The 23,399-nt window shown below is 52.6% G+C and overlaps 1 protein-coding gene and 1 long non-coding RNA gene across 6 annotated transcripts; one reads left to right on the forward strand and one right to left on the reverse strand.

Annotated features, from left to right (window-relative positions):
• Nucleotides 1–4,207: 4,207 nt before the first annotated feature.
• Nucleotides 4,208–22,893, forward strand: LEMD2 (LEM domain nuclear envelope protein 2). 4 transcript variants are annotated; one of them, XM_001116367.5, is made up of 9 exons: nucleotides 4,208–4,975; nucleotides 6,586–6,626; nucleotides 9,218–9,293; nucleotides 12,977–13,053; nucleotides 13,993–14,072; nucleotides 15,775–15,920; nucleotides 16,910–17,011; nucleotides 17,093–17,195; nucleotides 21,355–22,893. In XM_001116367.5, exons 1-9 carry the CDS (start codon nucleotides 4,222–4,224, stop codon nucleotides 21,503–21,505), a joined length of 1,530 nt encoding a protein of 509 aa, XP_001116367.1. In that variant the 5' UTR covers nucleotides 4,208–4,221; the 3' UTR covers nucleotides 21,506–22,893. The 4 variants fall into 4 exon arrangements, with proteins under 4 accessions (XP_001116367.1, XP_077856337.1, XP_077856335.1 ...); XM_078000211.1 differs by having other exon boundaries at nucleotides 4,208–4,581; XM_078000209.1 differs by having other exon boundaries at nucleotides 4,208–4,581; nucleotides 6,591–6,626.
• Nucleotides 11,442–14,717, reverse strand: LOC144340407 (uncharacterized). Of its 2 annotated transcripts, none has more exons than XR_013416512.1 (3): nucleotides 13,255–14,717; nucleotides 12,112–13,211; nucleotides 11,442–11,938 (listed from the first exon to the last, which is right to left on the reverse strand). It is a non-coding gene; the product is annotated as an uncharacterized LOC144340407 (long non-coding RNA). The 2 variants fall into 2 exon arrangements; XR_013416513.1 differs by having other exon boundaries at nucleotides 12,112–13,174; nucleotides 13,218–14,717.
• Nucleotides 22,894–23,399: the final 506 nt, after the last annotated feature.

The following is a 23,399-nucleotide window of genomic DNA, read 5'->3' on the forward strand; positions in this document are numbered from 1 at the left end:
CCCAGGAGACTGCCCAGGTGGTCTGCACTGTTTAGGTGGGAACTGGTTCAGCAACCACAGCACTGGGGAAGGGAGAGGGTGCATTCTGCAGAAAAGCCCCGTTCAAAGCTCAGCGCTGCTGCCCAACAGCCCCAACCCTCACCCCGCGCCCTCTGATGTGCTTCTCGGTAATGAGCTGCAACAGAGACCCAGCTACCACCAACATCTGTATGCACAGTGCCCTGGCCGCTTGTTTAGATGTGTCGGCTCCTTTCTTCTCTGGTTTTCCTCCTCCTGCCACTGTTCGATTTCTCACAATCAGCTCAAATAATTCTTTTTTCACTAACAAGCTCCTCCAATTTCCAGGATAGCCGACTCGATTGCTTATGGGACATCCACAGCTTTGGAAGAAATTAAAATTGGGAGGAGGTTGGGGAGGATTCTGTGAGCTGAGTGAAGAGAAAATGACCATGCTTTCACAAAACAGAAGAAAAAGAGACATGCTCCTGGTTAAAGCAATAGAATGAGTGGGACCAGAGACCAACCAGGATCAGAGAGAGGGAGGGTAGCCGGAGTAAGCAGGAGAGCAAAGACGCCATTCCTCTTCACACCTCACCCAAGCTTATCCAGCAACATCTGCAAGAATCTCTCCAGATATCTGGCAATTACAGAGAGGACGGATTACCCCGTGTTCATCTGGAATGTACTTTACACTTAACAGGACCAGAGGTCATTACAGTGCAACTTGAACCTAGCTTCACAAAATGGAGATGATGAGGTACTTTCTCGGTAACCGCATGTGTGATTTTAGCATTACTGAGCTATGTGGATTTGCCATGAAATTGAATAGTTAAAAGCAAAGAGTAATTGCCTGATATCTGTACGCTGTAATTTAGTGTAATCTAATCATGGACAAAGCCCAAAAGAAAATATTCTCAAAGCATTACATTTTTCTTCATACACAATTTGTTATTGACATTGGGTAATATATTTCATGCCTTTGAAGGAACTCTTACTCATGGATATCAAAGTGTGAGAGCAGTCAAAAGAGTGAGGGATTTGTTTAATTTTCAACAGATTAGGAAACACCATTCTGGCATTTCTCTGTGGCTCCATTTTCCCCCTGAGCTGATGCACCCTCAGACCTAGACAGAGAGAAAAAGAGTGCCCTCCTCTTCCATAAGGCACTGAGATGGAACAGCGGGAAGCTGGGTGTTCCTGGGGTCATTCCAGTCAAACTCTGAGCCCCAAATGGCCCCACGTTTCAACCACAATCTCCTGGCGCCCTGCCCCCACTGTAATGTCACCTATTATGTAGGTGGGGAAGCCCTGAATAGCTGAGGCGACACATGAGGCCCTCCATGAGGGGGATCAAGGACGAGTCCGTGGTCCCTGAGTATCTTTGAGTGCCTGATAACTGTGTGCAGGGCTTTTTGCAGGAGGAAGAGGAGAATGGAACCCACTAAAAGATTTATGGCTGTGATTATTATAAGGCTCTGCCAAGACAGAGAGAGGTCAGCGGGACGGAAGGGAGTGTGGCAGCCCCCCGGGAATCCAGAGCGTGCTCCGAGCAGCCCTTCACTTCTGCCAAATGTGTGGATGTGGTTACTAAGTAGATTTAGATATTGGAGCTTATTTTTCCTTTTCTGCCTTTAATACATCAGGAAGACGGACCACAGCCTGAGCTGCTGCTCACCTTAAAAAAAACAACACAGCAGTGATGAGAAAGGAGGGCATGCAGAGCAGCCTCTGACTTTGCAATATTGCCCTTTTCTTTACAATATGCCTTCCTGCCGTGGACAGGCCCAGCAGGAGAGCCAGGCTGAAGGCACAGAAAGGCTGGCTCCCAGAGGCCCTGGTGGGCTTCGTGGGCAGCTCCCAAAGGGGCAGCAGTGGCAAAGAAGAGCTGAGGTCGAGCCCTTCCAAGCGGAGGGGAGCGTGTGGATGGTTGTGTGGAGGAAAGCAAAAAGGAACACGCCAACTTCACTAAACCAAAGAAGGGCTATAAATCTGGGCAGGAACGTGACTGGAGCTGGGAGTCCAGGATGAAAAGGAAAGGCCCAAAAACTGGGAGGAACGCCTGACTAACTTGTGAAGTTCCTTCTCAGAGGAGGTGGGGAAGGGGAGCATTGATCAGCAAATTCGCTGTTAAGTGGTCACTGGGTGTCCCTTGGTGCACACCCAAAGCCCTGCCTGTAGGATCCTGCAAGACAAGGCCATCGACAGCCAGAACCCACCATGGAGGTAGAAGGGCTGACCTTGGGTGGCCAAAGGCCACAACTCCAAGCACAGTGGGTTCTACACCAGAGGGAAGACAACAGAGTTCTGGGGGAGGGGCTGTGGGCCACTTGACCCTAGATGTGTGGAACGGCAGCAGTGTCCCCAAACATAAGGAAGCTGACAAAGCCCACACTGCGTGCCACCACTGGGGGTGGCTCCAGTTCAGTCCATATTTTTAAATCGCCCTGAGATCCATTGTGATAAAATAGACCATAACTCTGTGAAATGCTGTAACGATAACTTTGTTTAAGCATTAGTTTCAAGCCCTCTTAGAATACGTGGGGCCAGTACTGATGCCGAAAGGCTCATTCTTTATATATTGAACTGCACAGCTGCAAGGAGCTACACAAATGTTACCAACTCATTTGTCATGCAAACAGTGCTTCAGAAAGAAATAAAATACTATTATGTGGTATATGTGTTAGGCAATCACTATATCAAATTCACGGCATTCTGTGCAAACACAGACAGAGAAAAGGAAAACAACACTTGGTGAGAGAAATCACACCACATGGGAGCAGCTAAGTCAGGGGAGATGGGGAGGCCAACAGTGGAAGCTGACCAAGCTGAGGCTGTAATTTTCCCAGCAATTGTGGCCAGGGTTGAATACCCCTGAGGTGGAGCAAGTGGCAGGAATGCAAAACCCAGACAGAGGAGCATAGCATTGCCCAGCGTGTCAGGGAGGGGAGGGAATAAAGTGAGGAGTGGGTAAGGGGTCTGTTGGGACAGATACGGGGATTCCAGGGAGAAGGGGCCTGGGGGAAGGGGAGAATGGAATAGCAGGGGTAGAAATAGATGGAACCTATTGGGCCAGCAATAAATGTTTGGGAATGGGAGTTGAGGGATGTGGAAGGAAGATTATAAACTGGCTCTATTTTCAGTTGCCACATTCCCTTGCTTCCCTTAGGAGTTTCCTGCTAAGAGCCTTCATGTAACCAAATCACCTGCCCTGTGGGAGACTCTACACAGCACTGACACTGCAAAGATGTAGGTTAAGTATAAACACGCATGAGCGTGTGCCCCGCACTGTCCCAAGCACCTTAGCCAAACTACCTCTTCTAATCCTCACAGCAACTCTATTGAGGTTTACTGGCAAACAAGCTAAAAATGTTAATTGAATATGATCACACATCTAATAGTTGTGAGTAGGGATTTGAAACTGAACTGAATGGCTCCAAAGCCCACATCCTAAACCACCAGTGAGGCTACAGGACCGTGTATCTCTGGAGTCTTCTCCCACCCATGTCTCCTTGTAAAAATCCCATTACGCAGACACAGGCCCTCCGCAGAGAAGCCTCAACTGCCCACTCGAGCCCAAGGGCACTTTGCTCCTCTGCCTCCACTATGGAAACTGCGTCCCCTCCAGGCTGGCGCTCCTTGGGGGCCAGTGTCTGTCCTAAGGCTGGGATCACACCTACTTGGTGCTCAGTGTCGCCCAGTTAACAAGCCCGAAGTCGGGACAGGGTCTTGGAGCATGCCTGGCGTGTACTATATGGCCCAAATAAAACTAGATCACACATCAGTCCCCAAGCCCAGATAGGCAAATGATCCTGTCTCTCCATTCGGGGCAGTGGCTTCGTTCACCATTAACCAATTCATCCATTAAATCAACACTGACTTTACTGAATGCTTACCATGTGCCAGAGGCAAAGCTAGGGTTGGAGGACTCAAAAGATTAATACTGTTTGATCTAACAAACAAAGGGAAGTGGGAGAGCGGAGAGAGAGGGAAAAACAAAACAAAAAATTTAATCCCCCTTGGACCTTCCCACCATGGCGGCTCTAAGAGCCACGTCAGACCTCCTCATCATGGCCGACCCATAGGACGAGCGCAAACCTTCCCAACATGGCGACCGACCTTCCCATCATGGCGCGGGGCCCCGCCCGCTCCGCCGCGCCTGCGGGAGGGAGCAGTTCCGGGTGTGGTGCGCGTCGGGGGCGGGCGGGGGGCGGCGTCCTGGCCATGGCCGGCCTGTCGGACCTAGAACTGCGGCGGGAGCTGCAGGCCCTGGGCTTCCAGCCAGGACCCATCACCGACACCACCCGGGATGTCTACCGCAACAAGCTGCGCCGCCTGCGGGGCGAGGCCCGGCTGCGCGACGAGGAGCGGCTGCGGGAGGAGGCCCGGCCGCGGGAGGAGGCCCAGCCGCGGGGCGAGGAGCGGTTACGGGAAGAGGCCCGGCTACGCGAGGATGCGCCGCTGCGCGCCCGGCCCGCCGCGGGCTCTCCGCGGGCGGAGCCCTGGCTCTCCCAGCCGGCCTCGGGCTCGGCCTACGCGACCCCTGGGGCCTACGGCGATATCCGACCCTCCGCGGCTTCCTGGGTAGGGAGCCGCGGCCTCGCCTATCCTGCCCGCCCGGCGCAGCTAAGGCGCCGCGCCTCGGTCCGGGGCAGCTCCGAGGAGGACGAGGACGCCCGGACGCCCGACAGGGCCACGCAGGGCCCGGGTCTCGCGGCCCGCCGCTGGTGGGCAGCGTCTCCCGCCCCGGCGCGGCTGCCTTCCGCCCTCCTCGGCCCCGACCCGCGCCCGGGCCTGCGGGCGACTCGAGCGGGCCCTGCTGGCGCGGCGCGGGCCCGGCCCGAGGTGGGGCGCCGGCTGGAGCGCTGGCTGTCTCGGCTCCTGCTCTGGGCCAGCCTGGGGCTACTGCTCGTCTTCCTGGGCATCCTCTGGGTGAAGATGGGCAAGCCCTCAGCGCCGCAGGAGGCGGAGGACAACAGTACGTCCTGGGCCGGCGCAGGGGAGGGCCCTGGGGGCGCGTGTGTCTGCCGGACGACCACCCGTTCCTGTCGGCGCCAGGCCGTGCACTTCCAGCCTTGTCGGCAGCCTCTGACTGTCTTCTCATTTCCAGGCCTGCCTTCTTCCAGCTGTTGGAAGAGAGGGCCAAGGCTCCTGCATCTGCAATAATTTCTGCCTTCACTTTCTCCTGTTCTCCTTTTCTGCCCCAGCCCTCCCTTCTAAAGTCTCCCTTTGAATCACAAGCTGTAGTCACTGCTCCCCCAACCTCTGGTTTTCTCCCTGGAGAGGAAGCCACACCCTTCTCTAGCAGATTCACCCCATCCCTTTGGGTTCTTCCTGTTTGACCTCTGGCTTACTCACACACTTTGTGCCTGTTTGAAGGCACTCCAGATTTCACTGACCCACAGATAGGATCTGGTTGGGGGTCCCAGCTTTGCAGCACCAAAAAGTCCACTCTCCACTTCTTTGAACCACAGGGCCGCCGCTTTGTCAACAGGAGAATCTACCAGCCTTGCTTGCCAGACAGGTTAAACTGATAGCAACGGGAGGCATTTACCATTGCTTGTAGCACCCTCATGGAGTGTGTTGAGAGACTGTGACTCAAGGATGCTCACAGCCATCCTTCTGGCCACACTTAAGTTACATGGTTAGATATGCCAATGAGAGGTCTTCAGGGTACAGTATGTATCCGGAATAGCTGAGGATTGTGTGTTTCCTGAAAAGAAACAAAGATCATTTCACTATACATTTAGGTATAAAGGGCCACTGTAGTTCACCAACTTTTAATACTCTTTACAAAGCACAAATGTGAGTAATACTGTTCCCAGCTTCCAGCCAAGGCCACATCCTTCCATGCCTAGCAGGAACTTCCAACATACAGGAAAAAGCTAAAGTATGTCTTAGCTGGTGTGGCAGATGGATGTTTGGGAGTGTACAAGTCTGTGGGCAAGGGTATCAACAGACTTGTGTGCAGACACCCAAATGATTTCCCCACTATGAGAGCAGTTTATCAACTATGTGAATAGTTTGTCGACCTGCTAGAGAAATTAAGCAGACCTGGGAGTGTCATGGTACTATAACTACACTGGTGATGTCAAACAGTATCACACTGGTACTCACTGCTGAGATGTTTTAAGACAACAGTGCTAGAATATATGCTGGTATCTACCCGGACTTCCCCTCCCATTATGGTGTTAATCTCTGTTTAACGTATCATTGTTTTCAGTTTACAAAACTGTCCTGTATTTTGTTTTGTTTGGGCCTAACTTCCTGAGTTAAGCAGGGAAGGCCCATTTGATCCCATTTTACAGATGAGGAAACAGATTCAGAGTGGTTGAGTTGCCCAAGAACCTTGAGCTAATCATTTTCAGCTGGGACAAGGACCCAGCTATCTTAATTCCTAATCCAGGATTTGGATACCCTTACATTTTGCTGTCTGCATTTTAAAAGTGCCTTCCTTAGATGACATCTTTCTAATCACCACCCTTGGCTTGGTAATGCTTTACTCCCCCCGAATGTTGTGAATAGTCTCTTTGTATTCCTTTCTCAACCCACACTTAATTTCCTCTGTGTTTCTTTTCTTGGTCTCAGTGAAGTTATTGCCAGTGGACTGTGAGAGAAAAACAGATGAGGTGAGTTTGAGTTTCTCTGGCTTTTATTATTCCTCCTGAGGATATTAGCCTCCATCAGGAGGTAAACTTCCCCAGAACAAGAATAGGATCATTTTCAAGGAGTGCTTCCTGTAATGTACCAGAGTCACATTGTGTTCTGTGATGTTTGTGTCAGGCTCAATTGTGGCAGTGAAGGAATACTTGAAATAGAATTGACCTCCCAAAATCCAACCCTGGGCTTGTTATGGACGCTTTCCCATCAAATGTAGCATTTTCTTCTGCCTGAGTCAATCTAGGGGGATGCAGTAGGTTGTTGTTGAAGGACCCCTCAAGCTCCCTGGCACGGGGAGGAAGGGCTGGCATTTCTAAGCATCAGGAGGCCAAGTTCTCAATTCCACATTCTCTCTCTCTGGTGATGCAGCTGTGGCTCTGAAAATGCTGTTCTGATTTGAAACATAGGGAGTTTGTTTGGAACACATCTTAAGTAGAATTAGCCCTCTTAGTCCACATTTAGATTTGCTTTATGAAGCTCTAATATTTCCTACAAATAATATTTGGGGATGAGCAGCCCCATCCATTTATGAATCATGAAGGCAGCATTATCAAGGAGCTGGGATGCTGGTTCTGGTGACAGTCTGGAGAAGATATGGGGCAGTAAATTTTCAGGTCATAAATTGTACCAGTCTTGTGCTGCCAGAGGGCATGACTTAGTAGTCTAATTATTAAGTGTGCAATGCCTGGCCTCCCGAGCCCTTAGTTAACATCTCTGGTAGCCCAGGGGCTGGGAAAGAAAATGACGCATGGTCCTCTGGCCACCCCTGCATTGACTGTCTTACCCATGTAAATGGGGGGACATCCTGGTGCAGATAACCACTTTTATTTCTCTTTGGCTTCTGGTGTGTCATAGTTTGGGGTGTTTTATTACATCCATTTATTGCATTCATCCACCAAATATCTTTGCTTCCCAATTGTTTTGTAAAAGCAGATTCATAGTAAGTTTAATCTGCCTTCTTTTTTTTTTTTTTTTTTTTTTGTGCAGTGGCGCGATCTCGGCTCACTGCAAGCTCCGCCTCCCGGGTTCACACCATTCTCCTGCCTCAGCCTCCCGAGTAGCTGGGACTACAGGCGCCCACAACCGCGCCCGGCTAATTTTTTGTATTTTTAGTAGAGACGGGGTTTCACCGTGGTCTCGATCTCCTGACCTTGTGATCCGCCCGCCTCGGCCTCCCAAAGTGCTGGGATTACAGGCGTGAGCCACCGCGCCCGGCCTAATCTGCCTTCTATCATAAAAACTGTAGTTGATGATGAGAGGAAGTGGCCCAGAAACATAGGCAGCCAGAGAGGAAACTGGAATTTGAAGACTTAAAACAAAAACAGGAAAAAATAACATTCTGTAAGACTTCTCAGTGCTATGAGTTTTGTTTGTCTTTTAATTAGAAAATGGTTCCATGGTTTCTGTTTCTTGGTCCTTCACGTCTCTAAATTAATCAGACCCACAAGTGAATGGCACATTTGTTCCCTGGCCTTCTCTGATCTGGACACACTCAGGCCCCGCTTGAGTGAGCCCAGACAGGTACCCTCCAGGTCCTCGCTACAGATGTGCTCTGTGGACAGACAGCATTCAGCACCTGCCAGCGAGGGCTTCACATGCAGATATTCCTATTTGTAACCATTCAGATCTTCATCAGAGCATCAGAAAGCAGGGACTGGGCCATCTCAGTGTAGGCTTTTTGGAGCTGAGATTTCATGGGGCACCCTTCGCCTTTCTGGAGGGTGGACACAGGAACAAGCAGGTGGGGACGTGTTTCTTGGCTTTGGTGAGGCTCCTGCTGAAAGTCTTATTCTTTGCATAGCTCCAGGCTCACGGAGATCGCAGACGGGCATTTGAATTTCAGATTCGTGTTCTTTCCCTTTTCGGCCGTTGAAGACAGTGACACTTTGTGTTTTTCTTTCTGCCTTTGTGCTGCCGAAAACGTGGGGACAGGCTGGGAGTGGGTGTGTTGTCTTAATCAGGCCGTCTCGTTGTCTGGTACCGTCTGTCCTCCTGTTTCCTTTAGGTGGTAGCAGCCTCTGCTGAGTGGTTTGTGTGAGTTCGCATGGAATCCTACCACAATCCTTACTCAGATGAGGGCCCTGAGATTCCACCTAAAGGGAGACGAGGTGGCAGCTGCTGACATTCTGCCCTGTCTGCAAGCTCTCCCAGCTCTTCCTGCTCTCCCAGCTCAGCAAGCTCCGACAGCAGTTGCTCTTCCGTCTGAGGAAGCTGCGTGACTGCATCATCCCCCGACCACGTCGCCTCTGCTCAGCCCTCTTACTGGCTGTCATTCCAAGGGAAAGGCAGGAGCCAGGAGCCTCCAGTGCAGCCCCTTGGTTACAGTGTCTGCTTTCAGCTCTGCCTCTGCTTCTCCAGGGTCTTTCTCAGGCAGTTAGCCCAATATTTATCAAATCTCTCCCTGGGCCCAGCACTTGGCAGAATTTGTTTCTATTTTGTAAAAGTATGAGATGTTCCTTGCTGCTTAGTATTTGACAGTGTGGCTGGAGAGGTAAAGATGGACAGACAGACCTCTCCCACCCACCCCTCCTTGCTGACCACTTGTCCCGTGCCTTTCCAGTTCTGTCAGGCCAAGCAGAAGGCAGCCTTGCTGGAGCTGCTGCATGAACTCTACAACTTCCTGGCCATCCAAGCTGGTGAGTAAGTCACATAAGTCCTGAGATGCCTCTTGTGAGAGCTATGGGCGGCTGACCCGGTTCATCAGGCTGGTTAGTTACACTGCGGCTGGCAGGCGAGACCCTCCCTGGTTGTCTCCCAGAAGGCATATTCAGAAGCCAAGTCTCACCTTCTCGCCTCCCCACTCAGGCACATCTTTTATAAGCCTTGTGTTTGAACAAAACACATTTGATTCTTGCTCCTCTTTAAGGGAGGTCCTGGCCTGTGCACAGGCCTTCCTGCAGCTGTTCTCCCTTCTTGGGGTTGCCCAGTACCTAATGCTTTGGGGGTCCGTGTTGGCATGGGAAGGGGCCAGGCCCCAGGTGTTGTCAGAATCTATGTCCTCCCCGCAGAGGGACCCTCTGAACCAGATGGTTGGCTGGGCCAGGGAGAGGCCTCTTGCCTGTGCAAGTAGCAGACAGTCTGTGTGGTGGGCCCTGGTGTCACATCTGGTCCTGATCACCATCTGGCTGTCGGACCTCGGACAGAGTCCCTGATTCTCAGTCTTCATCTCCCTGTCCGACCAAGGGCTCCTGGGTCCATCTGTTCTCTACGAATGAGAGTCAAGTGCTGTCCTCTAAAAGAGGGCATTCTCAGCACCTCTGTGAAATGCCCCTGAAAAAATGCATCCAGAAGATGCATCCCCTACTGTTTTATTTGGTGAAGTTATTCCTTGAGGCCAGAGATATCACCTGCGTTATTATGTCCTCCCTGATGCCTGGCATCCAGGAAGCTCTCAAAATCACTTGCACCTGACATAGGTGAATATCAGCATATGTGCCTTGTGTTAAATATGCTGGACACAAGAACCAGACAGAGCAGTTGTATCTTAAGGGATATTCAAGAGGCGCCTCTTACCTGTGGGATCAGAGGACAGATCTTAGGATTGTGAGGTCAACCCTTGTCTAAGGTTTCACTAGGAAATTGGGGTCAGGTGGACTTCTCCTGGGCCCTCAGTCCTCAGGGTCAATCTCATGAGCATCAGCTCTTCTGCCTCCTTCCTCTTGAAAGTGAGAGATTGAGATGGCAGGGGAGGTATCCATGAGCACTTGGAGGAGAAACAGGTACTGGGGCTCCTGCTCACAGCATCATAGGAATTCCTCTGTATGGCCCAGGTGCTTGGGATGTCAATTCTGACCAAAGAGGGTGTTCCAAACCTTTGTGTCTCAATTGTGGTCCAAGGACCCATAGCATCCGCATCACGTGGGAGCTCACTAGAAATTCAGAATCTCAGGTCTCATGCCAAACCCAGTGAATCAGAGTCTGTATCTTAAGATCCCCAGGGGATTTGAGTGCACCCTGAAGTTGAGAAGCTCTGCTCGAAATTGTGTCCTAGTAGATATTTCTCCTCCATCCCACCCTCCATATGTGATCCTGCCTTATGCCCTCAAGGGTCCTGGCATCTGTTGCCCTCTGACAAGCCTGGGGGGCCGCCTTGAAGGTACATATCTCACTGAGACAGGAGTGTGCCTCACAGAGGCTCCTTAGTAGTCCTCAACCCCTCTCCGCCTCTCCTGTTAGGGATCCACTGTGGGCTGGGCACTGTGCAGGGCCTTGCAATGAGATGACTCAGCTCCAGGTCCTGCCTGCAGGGTGGTTGGGGTCTACTAGAAGAGACAGGCCATCTACCTCCCTGACCACTGGGTGATACAAAATGTGATTAGACAAGAACCAAGAGGTCAGAAGTTCTGGGAGGCACAATGCCTTTTAGCTGGAGCAGTCAGGAGAGCGTCACAGGGGAGATGGCATCTGTGCCAGGCCCTGAAGCCCAGATAAGACTGGTTATGCGTATGTGGGGAAGGACAAGGCAAAGCGGTAGGAAGTTCTATCTCGGGTGGGAAGCAGCACCTTCATGGAGGAAGGGGAAGATGAGAGAGTGAAGTCTGGAAGTGTTGGTTAGGCCCCACCATAGATGGCCTTGGATGCCAGGCCACCAGAGCTCAATCTGGCAGGCAGTGAGGGCCAGAGAGGCTTTGAGCAAGGGAGTATCGTGCTGAGAGCCAGGTGCCAGGAAGACGAATGCGGCAGCAGCTTGAGTAGTGCAGTGTCATTTAAGCAGAATCATTTTCTTTTTTTTTTTTTTTTTTTTTTTTTTTGAGACGGAGTCTCGCTCTGTCGCCCAGGCTGGAGTGCAGTGGCGCGATCTCGGCTCACTGCAAGCTCCGCCTCCCGGGTTCACGCCATTCTCCTGCCTCAGCCTCCCGAGTAGCTGGGACTACAGGCGCCCACAACCGCGCCCGGCTAATTTTTTGTATTTTTAGTAGAGACGGGGTTTCACCGTGGTCTCGATCTCCTGACCTTGTGATCCGCCCGCCTCGGCCTCCCAAAGTGCTGGGATTACAGGCGTGAGCCACCGCGCCCGGCCAAGCAGAATCATTTTCAAGCATTATTGACAAAACAACTGGATTGGAAAGGGGAGAGGAGGAACTGAATCAGGAGGCCATTTACGTGGTCCAGGCAGGCCTGGCAAGGGCAGGAAGAGTCCTGGTGGGAACGGGAGGATGCTAGAAGCCACCTGTATCTCAGGGGACCCCTTGGGTCAAGATCAACTTTGAAGTAGGAGGATTTGGCTGTGTTTGGGGAGGGGGACAGGCTTCAGTTCAGTTTCAACATTTTAAAATATGACCTGGCCGGGCGCGGTGGCTCACGCCTGTAATCCCAGCTCTCAGGGAGGCAGAGGCGGGAGGATAGCTTGAGCCCAGGAGTTCGAGACCTGCCTGGGTAATATAGCGAGACCCCGTTCTCCACAAAAAGGAAAAAAAAAAAAAAAAAAAAAAAAAGACAAAAAAAAAATATGACCTTCAGCTTCTCCCTTCCCCGGCATGCAGAAACACAGACACTGGCCACCCGAAGTCCGCCAGGCTGTGCTGGGTCAGGGCAGTCAGGCCATGCACACATGTTAAATAGCGTGTGCGTGCCTGGCCCTGGACCCTCCCTGCTCTCAGGGAGTCAGGCAAACCACAGCATAGGTATAAGGACCAAGGCCTGTGGCAGGTCACTAAATGTGGGGCCATTTCATCAAATGAAAGGCCCCTAGGGGCTGAGGGCTTCCTGGAGGAGATGGCCCCTGGGCTGGACCCGGGAGGTTGGGCAGGACTAAGCGGGAGGCTGCCAGCTCTATCCTATGGGAGCAGACCTCCAAAGCCACTCGGGAGAGCTGCCCCTTGGTGTGCCGTGCTGAGGCCCCACTGCCCAGCACGCAGACATCCTCTTCCTCCAAGGGGCCCCTCAAGACAATAGACCTGGCATTCCAGGTCGCCTGCCTGTGTCATGAGTCAGAATCCCCGTGGTGCCCATGGCCTCCCTGCCTGCCTTTTTTCTCAGGCTGTGTTTATTTATAGTGCCATTCTGGTACCTTCCGAAGCTATCTGTCTGATCCTTTTAGGGATCAATTGCAAAGAGACCTTGGTATTGGGCAGCTTTTTAGTCATTTAATGCAAATCGCCACACTGCTTTGCAGGTCAGGTTTTAATGATCTGGAATCGATCCAAGCTAAGTGGCTTTTGATCTTGCTGCAGAGTGAAGATGCCCCACAGAAGCCAGGAGCTGCCGGGCCACATGCTCCTTATTAGAGCTGATGGCTTGATTCTTGCTACATGTTTTAGTCTGTTTCAGAGTGATTTTTCCTCTTTGTGTTTGAGTGTGTGGTTTTTTTTTCTCCTAGGTAATTTTGAGTGTGGAAATCCAGAGAATCTGAAAAGCAAATGCATTCCTGTTATGGAAGCCCAGGAATATATAGCGGTAAGTAGGCTTCGGTGCTTATCCACTCCTGGGAGGGCCTGGTGCTTTCCTATTGGTCTTTCAAGCCCTGTTGGGGTTTTTGTTTTTGTTTTTTTGTTTGCTTTGTGGCTTTTGTACTAGGCTACCTTAAGTTAAGGGTTGGTTTATGGCTTTTTGTGCTAGGCTTCCTTAAGTTAAGGGTTGGTTTATGGCTTTTTGTGCTAGGCTTCCTTAAGTTAAGACACCCATGGTAGTGACTGCCCCAGAGCCAGGCCATGTGTAGTGGGGCGGCTCTCCTGACCTGCTGCACTGTAGGTGTGCCTGTTACCTGCTTCTCCCTTGGTTCACTTTGGTCCTCTTGCCTTCAGCTTTCAGGAGAAACATGCTGTCCCTTCTCTCCCTTATGATTACCATTCATACTGCCAGGGGGCCGTTTGATTTCCTGTGTGGCCTCAGGATGGTAGATATAGAACTATGGAGCTGGCATTCCAGGTCGCCTGCCTGTCCAGTAACTTAGGGGTCATCTGGTTCCATTTGCATTTCACAGATGAAGAAACAGGCCTGGAGAGGGTCAGGGACTTGCCTGAGGCCAGACCACTTGCACCGGCCACTGGGCTCACCCACTGCCAGCCCCAACCCTGTTATTCGCTTTACCCCAAGATGAGCTGCCAGCTCTCTGGCCTGATGCTTCCGTCCTCAAGAGAATCATATTCTTTTGGCCGCCTCAGACCCACATTGTTTTCCTGCTTGTGCTTCCGCATCACCTTCTTTGGTTATAGCTTCTTCCTTGGCTTTTATCAACCCCAAATTTCCTTCCTGCCAGTTTGCTGTGCTTTTAGCAGAGTGGGGTTTTGGGCCTGTGGAGGACACGGGAGAGGGCTTCCTTAATCCAGCGGCAGAATGTTGTTCCAGCTGCTCCACCTAGACGCAGAACTAATCTTCTCCCGCACCCTCCCACAGAATGTGACCAGCAGCTCCTCCGCCAAGTTTGAAGCCGCACTGACCTGGATACTGAGCAGTAACAAGGACGTGGGCATCTGGTGAGTGTGGGCAGGGTGGCGACGCAGCATGGGTGCCTGCAGCCACTGTCTTCACTCATCACTAACACCCGTGCTCCGACAGAGCTGTCTCAGGTCTGAAGCTGGAGGCTGGGTCTCCCAGCTGAGTCATGTGGGCTAGGATGGAAGTGGGGCAACAGAAGCAAGAACCATTTGGAATGCAGTGTAAGGAGCAGCTTCAAGATGAGACATAAAATCCAGGTGTTAGGATGTTAGCCTGGTGTTACAGCTAAATCCTGCCTCAAGTAACTTAGTCTGTGCCTTTCTCATTCATCAATGCCACATGGTTTGTTGGGGAAGGCATTTTTCTGCACTTTCTCTCCTCGGAAGCTAGTTTTTATTTGTAGATGAAATTATTCTTTCTATATATTGGTTTTACTCACTATGGAAATCGCATAAGGAAATACTGGATTTTATTCTGACCAGGCAGTTTCTGCCTCATTTTAATCACTGGTGAGCGCTGTTAGGAAAGATGGCAAACCCTTTCTTGAGGCTGAAAGGCTGTATCTGGCGGCTCAGCCCAGGGGGAGGGGCGTGTCAGCCAACAGCCAGGCAGCCTCAGAGACCTGTCCCTTGCTGGAAGAGCAGCATTACCTACCCCCTTCCCACTCTCGGTGTTTGTGGGGGTTTCTATTCAGGTTATAGCTCTTGATATTAGAACATCCTCTAGAGTTTTGTTCTCTTCCTCTCTAATCCACCCAAATTACTAATTCCATCAGCACTGCATCCAGCAGAAGCCCCTCGGGCAGCTCAACCTCAAGCTGGATAACTGGATGCATGGCACGATTAAAATTCGTTGGCTTAAATTAAAAAAAAAAAAAAAAAAAAAAAAGGGCTGCCCCGAGTAGCTGAGCAATTTTCCTGTGTTAGAAGAGGCGGAGGAGAATACGGATTTTATCCTCAGCAGCAGCGCTCACTGAAGCTGCTAACAAAGAATGATGACACTCGCCTTTTCATGTTGGGGAAGGCAGCCTGGAGGGTGGCAGAGCTGCTCACGATGACCATGTTGAAAGTGGGTCCTGAGAAATCAGGACACTTGGGATGACAGCCATTCCAGCGTGCAGCCTCAAGAGCATGATATTCTCGCCCTGGGTCACCTAGCTGGAAGAAGGCTCTGGTGCCCACAGCTCTGCAGGTCCTGACACCTCCTGGCCAGAGACCACGGTGGAGGCGCTGTGGCTGGGGTCTGGCCTCGGAGAGCCTGGTGGTTTTCGTTCCCCATGAGCCTCACAGATGCCCCATGATCTTTAGCTTAAACAGCTTATGTGCCTCCTCACCACGGAGGAAAAGCGCAACCTCCCAGATTCTGTCTTTCAGTCCTTGCCATGCAATTGCAAAGCTAGTGATTCAGTAAACATTTCCATTTCTCTGTGCTGGGAGGTGGGAATCCAATTTACAGTTTAATCTCCTGCACGCTGAGAGAGGCTGTCAAAGACCTGACAGAGGGGGACGTCGCTTTAGTGGTAGGGGTTCAAGCCTGCTGCCGTCTTTAAAGCTTTATTCATTCTAAGTAGCCAATGTGGGAAATTTCTGGAAAGAGTACAGCCAGGATACGAAGCCCATTCTATAAGCAAGTAGAGGCCTTGCATCCCTCCTTCCTTCGCTTCCTCCTGTTTGAAGCGGGGTTTGTGCTGCCTCTCCTTGGAACTTTCCAACATGTTTAGAGCCCTGTGTCCTGTTTCAGGTTGAAAGGAGAAGACCAATCTGAACTGGTGACGACCGTGGACAAGGTGGTCTGCCTGGAATCTGCCCGCCCCCGCATGGGCGTTGGCTGCCGCCTGAGCCGGGCCCTGCTCACTGCTGTCACCAACGTGCTCATCTTCTTCTGGTGTAAGTCCTCGGCCGCCTTCCCTCCCCTTCTGTGCAGTCAAGCGCACTCCTAGGCATGAATGATGAGCTATAGAAATTCCAGGCCCGGAGGGTTCATTTCTGTCTAGTGAACCTGAGGTCTGTCTCATAAAACAGAGGAGATGAACAAGTCAGCCTCTGCCCTGGGTTGTCTTTACCTTTGGAGATTGGTGGCAGGAACGTGAGGATAACTAGAAAATGTCCTTGATTCAGGGCAGATTTCCTAAGCGAGAGCCTGGCCTGAGCAGGAGCTGGGCCCCACCCCTTCTGGGCTCTGCAGGGATCCCAGTGTGGACCAGCTTCGAACAGGAGGCACAGTAGGGGCTTGGCCTAATTTTACTCCCTGAAAAATGTAAACATCTCCTGGAGAGCTGCAGATACCTGATGAAAGCAAGAAGGACTCAGGGTGCTGCGCTGAAAGGAGGGCACCAGTCTTACCTCCTGACATCAGGGGCCGCCTTTGAGCAAAGACCTCAGGGCGTCTCTGAAGGCGAAAGGCCAAGTCACAGAAACCACAGCTCTCCAGAGACAGTCGGAGCTACAAATCACAGACCGCCTCAGTGTGCACACAGCTCCCTCCCCCACGCCATCAGGCACAGAAATCATTATCGGCAGCAGCATCTCGGAATACAAAGGGCTCCGGCATGTATATATGTATGAAACACCGTGTTCTGGTTCACAAGGGAGGAGATGAAAGCCCCAGAACGAGGTTGGGAGGAGCCGAGATCTGGACAGCTGGGGATGCCGCTGTGGTGACAGCTGGCGGGAGGAAGATGATCACTTAATAGTCTGTCCTCCCTCTGCATTTCTATATCTTTTGTTTCTCACATGCTGGTCCTGAGCCTGACATGTAGTAGGTACCCAAACCCATGTGGCAGATCCCCCACAACCTCCATCACAGCATCTTGTCCATGGTGAGACCCACTGCCAAAGGAAGTGTGAGGGATTAACAGTGTTTTGTTCCCTCACAGGCTTGGCTTTTTTGTGGGGGCTCCTAATTCTCCTAAAATATCGGTGGCGAAAGTTAGAAGAGGAAGAACAGGCCATGTATGAGATGGTGAAGAAGATTATAGGTGCGTGGCCCCCTGGTGAAAAAAGGGTTGCCGACACCAGCCAGAAGGTCCTTGCCCTAAACGGTGTGCTCTCTCCTGCAGACGTGGTCCAGGACCATTACGTGGACTGGGAGCAGGACATGGAGCGCTATCCATATGTAGGCATCTTGCACGTGCGCGACAGCTTGATCCCTCCACAGAGCCGGTGAGTTCCTGGCCGGGGCGCTGGGTGTGGGGTGAGGCGGGGTCCAACCCCACTGAGCTCCACAGAAGGAAGCCCGGAGCCTTGCATCCGATGTCAGCCGAGGGCAGTGCAGACCCCAGGGCCAAGAGTGGTGCTGCTCCCCATCCTGGTGCTCCCCAGCATGCTCGGCTCTTTATAGCAGGATAAGCTAGAGAAGACGTATGAAAGCACGGTCCCACACCTCTGTAGAGAGAACGCTGGCAGTGGTGATACCAGTTGGGAGACTTTGGGCTCCAAGTAACAGCAGCCCCCTCCCCCAGGGCACAGGTAGTGAAGGAGCTCCTCCGTCTCTGTAAGTGGAAAGTTCAGAGCTGCATGGGCTCCAGGCACAGAGCAGTCAGGTCTCCAGTTCCATTGCTCTTGTGATTCTTGTGGTCCCACACTCCTCCACGGATGTTATCAGCAGACTGGGATCCCCCATGGTTGCAGATAGTGGCCAACAGCAGCTGGGACACTGTCCGCCTTGTCACAGAGCAGGGAAAGTGGGCCTCCTACTACTCTCAGAAGCAAGAGAACATGTTCCCAGTCGCCCCCAGTGACACACTCCTGGAGGCTCTATTGACCAGAATCTGTTATGTGTCTGTTTATGAATCAGTCACTGGCAAGGAGAAGGAGATTGTTTTTCAAACTTTCTAAACCATGACCTGCAGTCAAAAACACCTGTTACCTGCAACACCATGGTCCAGTTCCCACACACCCATGTGCACACTCATGCATGTACACGTAACTGAAAGCCAAGTTTCACAGCATGAATGGGGTCAGCTCCCAGGGCACAGAGCTTCATGGGAAGGGGTGGCAGGGCCACTGTCATGTGCAGCTGCAGGCGCCTTCCACATGGGCTGTGACTGCTAGAGTTGTATACTGGAGTCCTGACAAAACCGGGCTGGGAGAGGGCAGAGTCCCAGGAGACAGCCAGCAGGACCCCCGCATGTTGGCTCTGGTTGTGGTCCCTCCCCAGCAGACTCTTGCTGTGGTTTCTGGCCAGATGCTATCATCTGCTGCTGGGTGTTGCTGAGAGCTCACCCTTGCTGAGTGCTCGCTGGGAGCGGGGCACCGCTCAGAGCTCTCCACAGGTGCAAACTCACTCACTTGGTCCTCACCATGGCTCACACACACCACAGAAGTGGCCCCATTTTACATATAAGGAAACTGTGCTCAGGAGTGCCATGGCTAGTGGCATTTCTGTGCTCCCACCACCAGGCTCTACTGTCGGCATCATCCCTATCTGCAACCCAAGAGGAATCAGAAAAATAGAGCCTTTAGCAGTCCACTTCAAGTCAGGCACACTGGCTCACACCTGTAATCCCAGCACTTTGGGAGGCCAAAGTGGGAGGATTGCTTGAGCCCCGGAGTTCAAGACCAGCCTGGACAACATAGCGAAACCCCATCTCTACAAAAAATACACAATTAGTGGAGCATGGTGACACATGCCTGTAGTCCCAGCTACTCAGGAGCCTGAGGCAGGAGGATCACTTGAGCCCAGGAGGTCAAGGCGACAGTGAGCTATAACTATGCCCTGCACATCAGCCTAGACAACAGGCCAAGACCTTGTCTCTTATAAAAAAAGGTCCATCTTAAACATGAAGATGCTTGGTGCCTGTCATGCTCACCCCAACCCTGGAAAGGTGGCAGGCAGGAAGTTTAGGGTGAGCAGACTCAGCAGCATAGGCTGTGCTTGCTCTGAGAAGCGCTTGCTGTTGGTTTCAGCGTGAGGCCCTCTACCTCCCAGGGAAGGCCACTTGGGGTACTTTAACTCCCACCTAATTCCTGGCCCTGAGCATCTCAGTCAACGTGTACCACAGTTTCTTTATCCTTAAATGCAAGTGATCCCGCTGCCTTGCACAGGGCTGTGATGAAGAGACTGTCATTCATTCATTCATTCATTCACTTCCTCCACAAATGTTTATTGAGCACCTACTACATGCCAGATACTCTACTGGGTCACCGGGAGACAGCAGAAAGTGGAAGAAACAAAAATCCCTGCCCAGCTGGAGAATTTGTTCTCAGGAAGGAGACAGATGACAAGATGCATAAGGAAAAGATGTGATATTAGGTAGTGACAAGCCCTAAGGGAAGGGGGGTTGGTATCAGTGTGGTGTCCTCAAGGTTCATTAAGTCAGTGCCTAGTAGCCTGGCACGGTGGCTCATGCCTGTAATCCCAGTACTTTGGGAGGCTGAGGCGCGTGGGCCACCTGAGGTCAGGAGTTCGAGACCAGCCTGGGCAACATAGTGAAAACCCGTCTTTACTAAAAATACAAAAATTAGCCAGATATGGTGGCATGCGCCTGTAATCCCAGCTACTCAAGAGGCCGAGGCATGAGAATCGCTTGAACCCAAGAGGTGGAGGTTGCAGTGAGCCGAGATCATGCCATTGCACTCCGGCCTGGGCGACAGAGCGAGACCCTGTCTTAAAAAAAAAAAAAAAAAAAAAAAGGAGACCAAGGTGGGGGCAGATCACAAGGTCAGGAGTTTGAGACCAGCCTGGCCAATATGGTGAAACCCCATCTCTACTAAAAATATAAAAATTAGCCGGACATGGTGGCGGGCACTTGTAGTCCCAGCTACTTGGGAGGCTGAGTCAGGAGAATCACTTGAACCTGGGAGACGGAGGTTGCAGTGAGCCGAGATCGCATCACTGCACTCCAGCCTGGTGACAGAGTGAGACTCTGTCTCAAAAAAAAAAAAAAAAAAGTCAGTACCTAGCACGTGGGCATCATCCAAGGGTAGCCATTATGCCTTGGGCTTAGATGATATTCCACATACACGTTCACTTAAATGAGATCATGAGACGGCATTGCAGCTTGCCTGCAGCCAGAGCTACCACCCAACCCGTCGTGCATTAGCAAAGACACCCAGAGCTGCTGCCACTCAGGTAGCCAGCCCTCAGGGTCAGATCCCCGTGAACCCCAGATGCCCGTGCCATTTGCTCTCTTGACTCACCTCCCAAGCCACCCAGTCAGTCCAGGCCAAGCGCCCTATGTCAAGGAGACATTGGCTAGCCAGTCAAGTCTGCCCTGTAGATGAGGGCCTGCTTGGGAAAGACTGAGGGAGATGGGAAGAGCTGGTTCCGTGGGAAAAGCGGGGAGCTGATTGGAGCAACTGACCTGGGAAGGAGGGACTGGAGTGAGGCACTGCCCACTCAGCACTGGCCACTTCCTGCTCAGGGAGCCAGCACCTCGGAGCTCAGTCCCCAGGGAATGTGTAGCCTTGGCCAGACCACCAAGTGTGGGCTGCTGAATAGGCCCATGGGGTTTGGTTGGTGGCAGGTCCTGACCCCTGGGGAAGCCCTAGCCCCCTCCCTGCCTCATGGCTCACTGGCCACCTCCGTTTGTCCTCCCCTTCTGCTCCCATGCATACACACTCAAATTCACTGTCTCTCCACATGTGGGATCATGGGGAGGTGGTCTGCAATGATGAGAAAAGGCCAGGTGCTGTGCAATACCAGGGTTCACAAAGGAAAAAGATCAAAGTGACCCTCCCCATGGCTTTGGAACCTTCTTGTCCAGTCTGGAAGGGGCAAAGAATACATGAGGGGGAGGCTGTCCAGGGGGGTGCAAGGCCCTAGAGACCCAGTAAAGAAGGGACTCTGGCCACTGAAGGGGCCCTCCCTTGTGGATCTGGTTCCCTAGAGCAGCTCCAGCTTCTTGGCCTCCCCGATCTGATGCTTAGCTCATCCCATCCCCCGGAGTGCTGTGGAGCTTAGATGAAACAGCCCAGTGCTCACTCTTTAATGAGCCCACCCGGAGCAGCATCAAGATGCAGTCGGCGGGGGTACTGGAACTGGCTTGGCGAGGGCTGCTGCAGGCAACAGGTCCCAGCAAGAGTCAGCTAGCCTAGCACAGCCCTACACACCTAGAGACCTGGGGGTGCTCCAGACACCTCGGCCCTTTAGCTCCCTTTGATTGAATGTGTTTGGATCAGTAAAGGTGGAGGAATCATTTCTCCATGGCCCAAGACGTTTTTCTCCTCTGCAGTTGTCATGTTAGTACCTGCAAAAGCTTTTCCTCCCCTGTGTAAAGTCCATGCTGGAGCTTGGAAATGTGTCCCCTTTGTAGGAAGGGCATCCACAGGCTGGCTCACCTCAGCAGTGTCAGGCAGAGCCCCATCCCTCTCATTGCAGGAGACGCATGAAGCGTGTCTGGGACCGAGCTGTGGAGTTCCTGGCCTCCAACGAATCCCGGATCCAGACGGAGTCCCACCGCGTGGCGGGAGAGGACATGCTGGTGTGGAGATGGACTAAGCCCTCTTCCTTCTCCGACTCAGAGCGATAAGCCCCAGGCAGGGACTTGTTCCCGGTCAGCCTGTCCCAGGACAGCCCACTCCAGGGGCACGAGAAGGTCACCAGGCCTGCTGGTGCTGAATTCACACTTGCCTTGACTTTCAGCCTTGTCCTGACACGATTCCAAAGGTCTGCCAGACTCTTCAGAGCAGCTCGGCTCGCAGGAAAATGTGGGCTTCCTTTAAAGGGAGGGGGAGAAGCCAGGGTGACGACCCAGACTCTGCCCTGTTTTGCTGGCAGAAACGGGAAGAAGGGTTTAGTTTTCATGAATAGAAAACAAGAGCAGCAGCTGTCAGGCCCGGCAGACAAGCATGGGGCCGGTGGGCTGGGGCGTGGCCACGCCTGGGAGGTGGGGCAGGGATGGTGTTTTGGGTGGTGGGATGGGGGGCAGCTTGGTCCATGTGCCTTCAGGGGGGTGTTACCTGGGAGCTCAAGCGTGAAGGAAGAAAGCCTGTGCTCTGGCTGGCTGGGCCTCTTTATCCTGAAGGGGGAAGGTGCTAGAAATTAGAACAAGTGACTGCAGGGGGACCGTCTAGAAACCAGGCCCTGACACGGGCCATCACGTCAGGAGGAGTGCGCAGCCGGTACAGCCTCCTGGGAGGATCCCGAAGTAAGGACGGGCTGAGAGCAGAGAGGACGGTTGGGCAGCCCCAGGGTGGGCCTGCCTCAGTGTTGCTTCTCACAGAAGCTGCGACTCTAGACCAGGCCTGCAGCCAGAACGCCGATTCCGGGAGCTTGGGAGCCCTGTGTCAGGGCCGAGAGCCTCGCACTTGCTGTGTGCGAAGATCGCCTTGCTTTACTGTGACCACAGCCCCCACCCGGGGCTGTTTAACCAGAACTTCAGCGCAGCCGGCGTTTCTGTTACCCCGGCCGCGGCTCCTGGCGGCGGGAGAGACGCGGTGGCCGCAGGCTGCCCCCTGCCGGCCACACGGGAGCAGCGTCCGCGCCGCCGCCCGCCGGCTCTCCCGCCAGCAACTCAGCCCAGCTCCCTGGGAGGCAGGCTACAGAAACACCCCGACGGGGGGCCTTAAGTTCGAGAAGCCTCTCCAGCGAGTCTTATCCCGGTGTGTCCTCATCTGCAGCAGGCAGGAGAGGGGGAGCAAACAGGAGATGCCACAGCTGCCTCCAGAAACATTAACCACCTCTCTCTGGTCTTATTGGTATTTTTTGTTTCCTTAATAAAGCTCCAGTCTCCCTCATTTGAGCAATACTCTCATTTCCTCTGATGTCTGGATGATCGGCAGGGCAGGAATCTGAGCGCTGGCCCCGTAGTGAGGCCATGTTCTCATAATCAGGCTCCAGCCAGAAAAATAAGAAACAATGCAACAGGCTTCAGTATCAGGGCTGAAACTGCTGGATGAATAAACTATTTATTAAAAATGGATGTTTCTTGCCCATGGTTCTTTCCCTTCCCCCCAAAGCTATGTCTAAGGAATGGCAATGTGTGGACTTCTTAAGCACCAGCTCTGGGAGGTGGCTGGAAGGGAAGGTGGGAGAGACAATAGGACATGGGCTCTGCAGTTCCTCCCAGACCTCTGGCCTCTGCCACCAGTGACCAGTTATCGAGTAAGCTGCATAACTCTCACAGCCTCAGTTTACACATTTGTAACATGGTGTGATGACCCTGTCTTCCAGAGTGGCTATGAGGATTGCAACATGCTGCTTGGTCCCAGTGGGTGGCCAGAAGTGGGGGTCAATGGGGCCTTTTTCCTTTGGCTGCATTTCTGCCTCCCCTCAAGACCCAGAGGTTCCTCTCCGTGCTCAGCACCAGCCCCGGGAGGAGGAGGAAGAAAACAGGGTGAGGTTGGATGGGGCTTCCCAGCAGCTGGTAGCGTCCATCATGAGTCCGACTTGTCTCCTGAGGCCCAACCATAGGAAAGACCACT

This window comes from Macaca mulatta, chromosome 4 (assembly GCF_049350105.2).
Source record: "Macaca mulatta isolate MMU2019108-1 chromosome 4, T2T-MMU8v2.0, whole genome shotgun sequence".
Lineage (NCBI taxonomy): Eukaryota > Metazoa > Chordata > Mammalia > Primates > Cercopithecidae > Macaca > Macaca mulatta.

Excerpts from the sequence above, each read along its gene's own strand:
- LEMD2 (XM_001116367.5), top strand. The coding sequence starts at position 4,222 with ATGGCCGGCCTGTCGGACCTAGAACTGCGGCGGGAGCTGCAGGCCCTG. Across the intron at positions 15,921-16,909 it reads CGTGCTCATCTTCTTCTGGT|GCTTGGCTTTTTTGTGGGGG; the intron begins GTAAGTCCTCGG and ends GTTCCCTCACAG. Across the intron at positions 17,012-17,092 it reads GATGGTGAAGAAGATTATAG|ACGTGGTCCAGGACCATTAC; the intron begins GTGCGTGGCCCC and ends TCTCTCCTGCAG.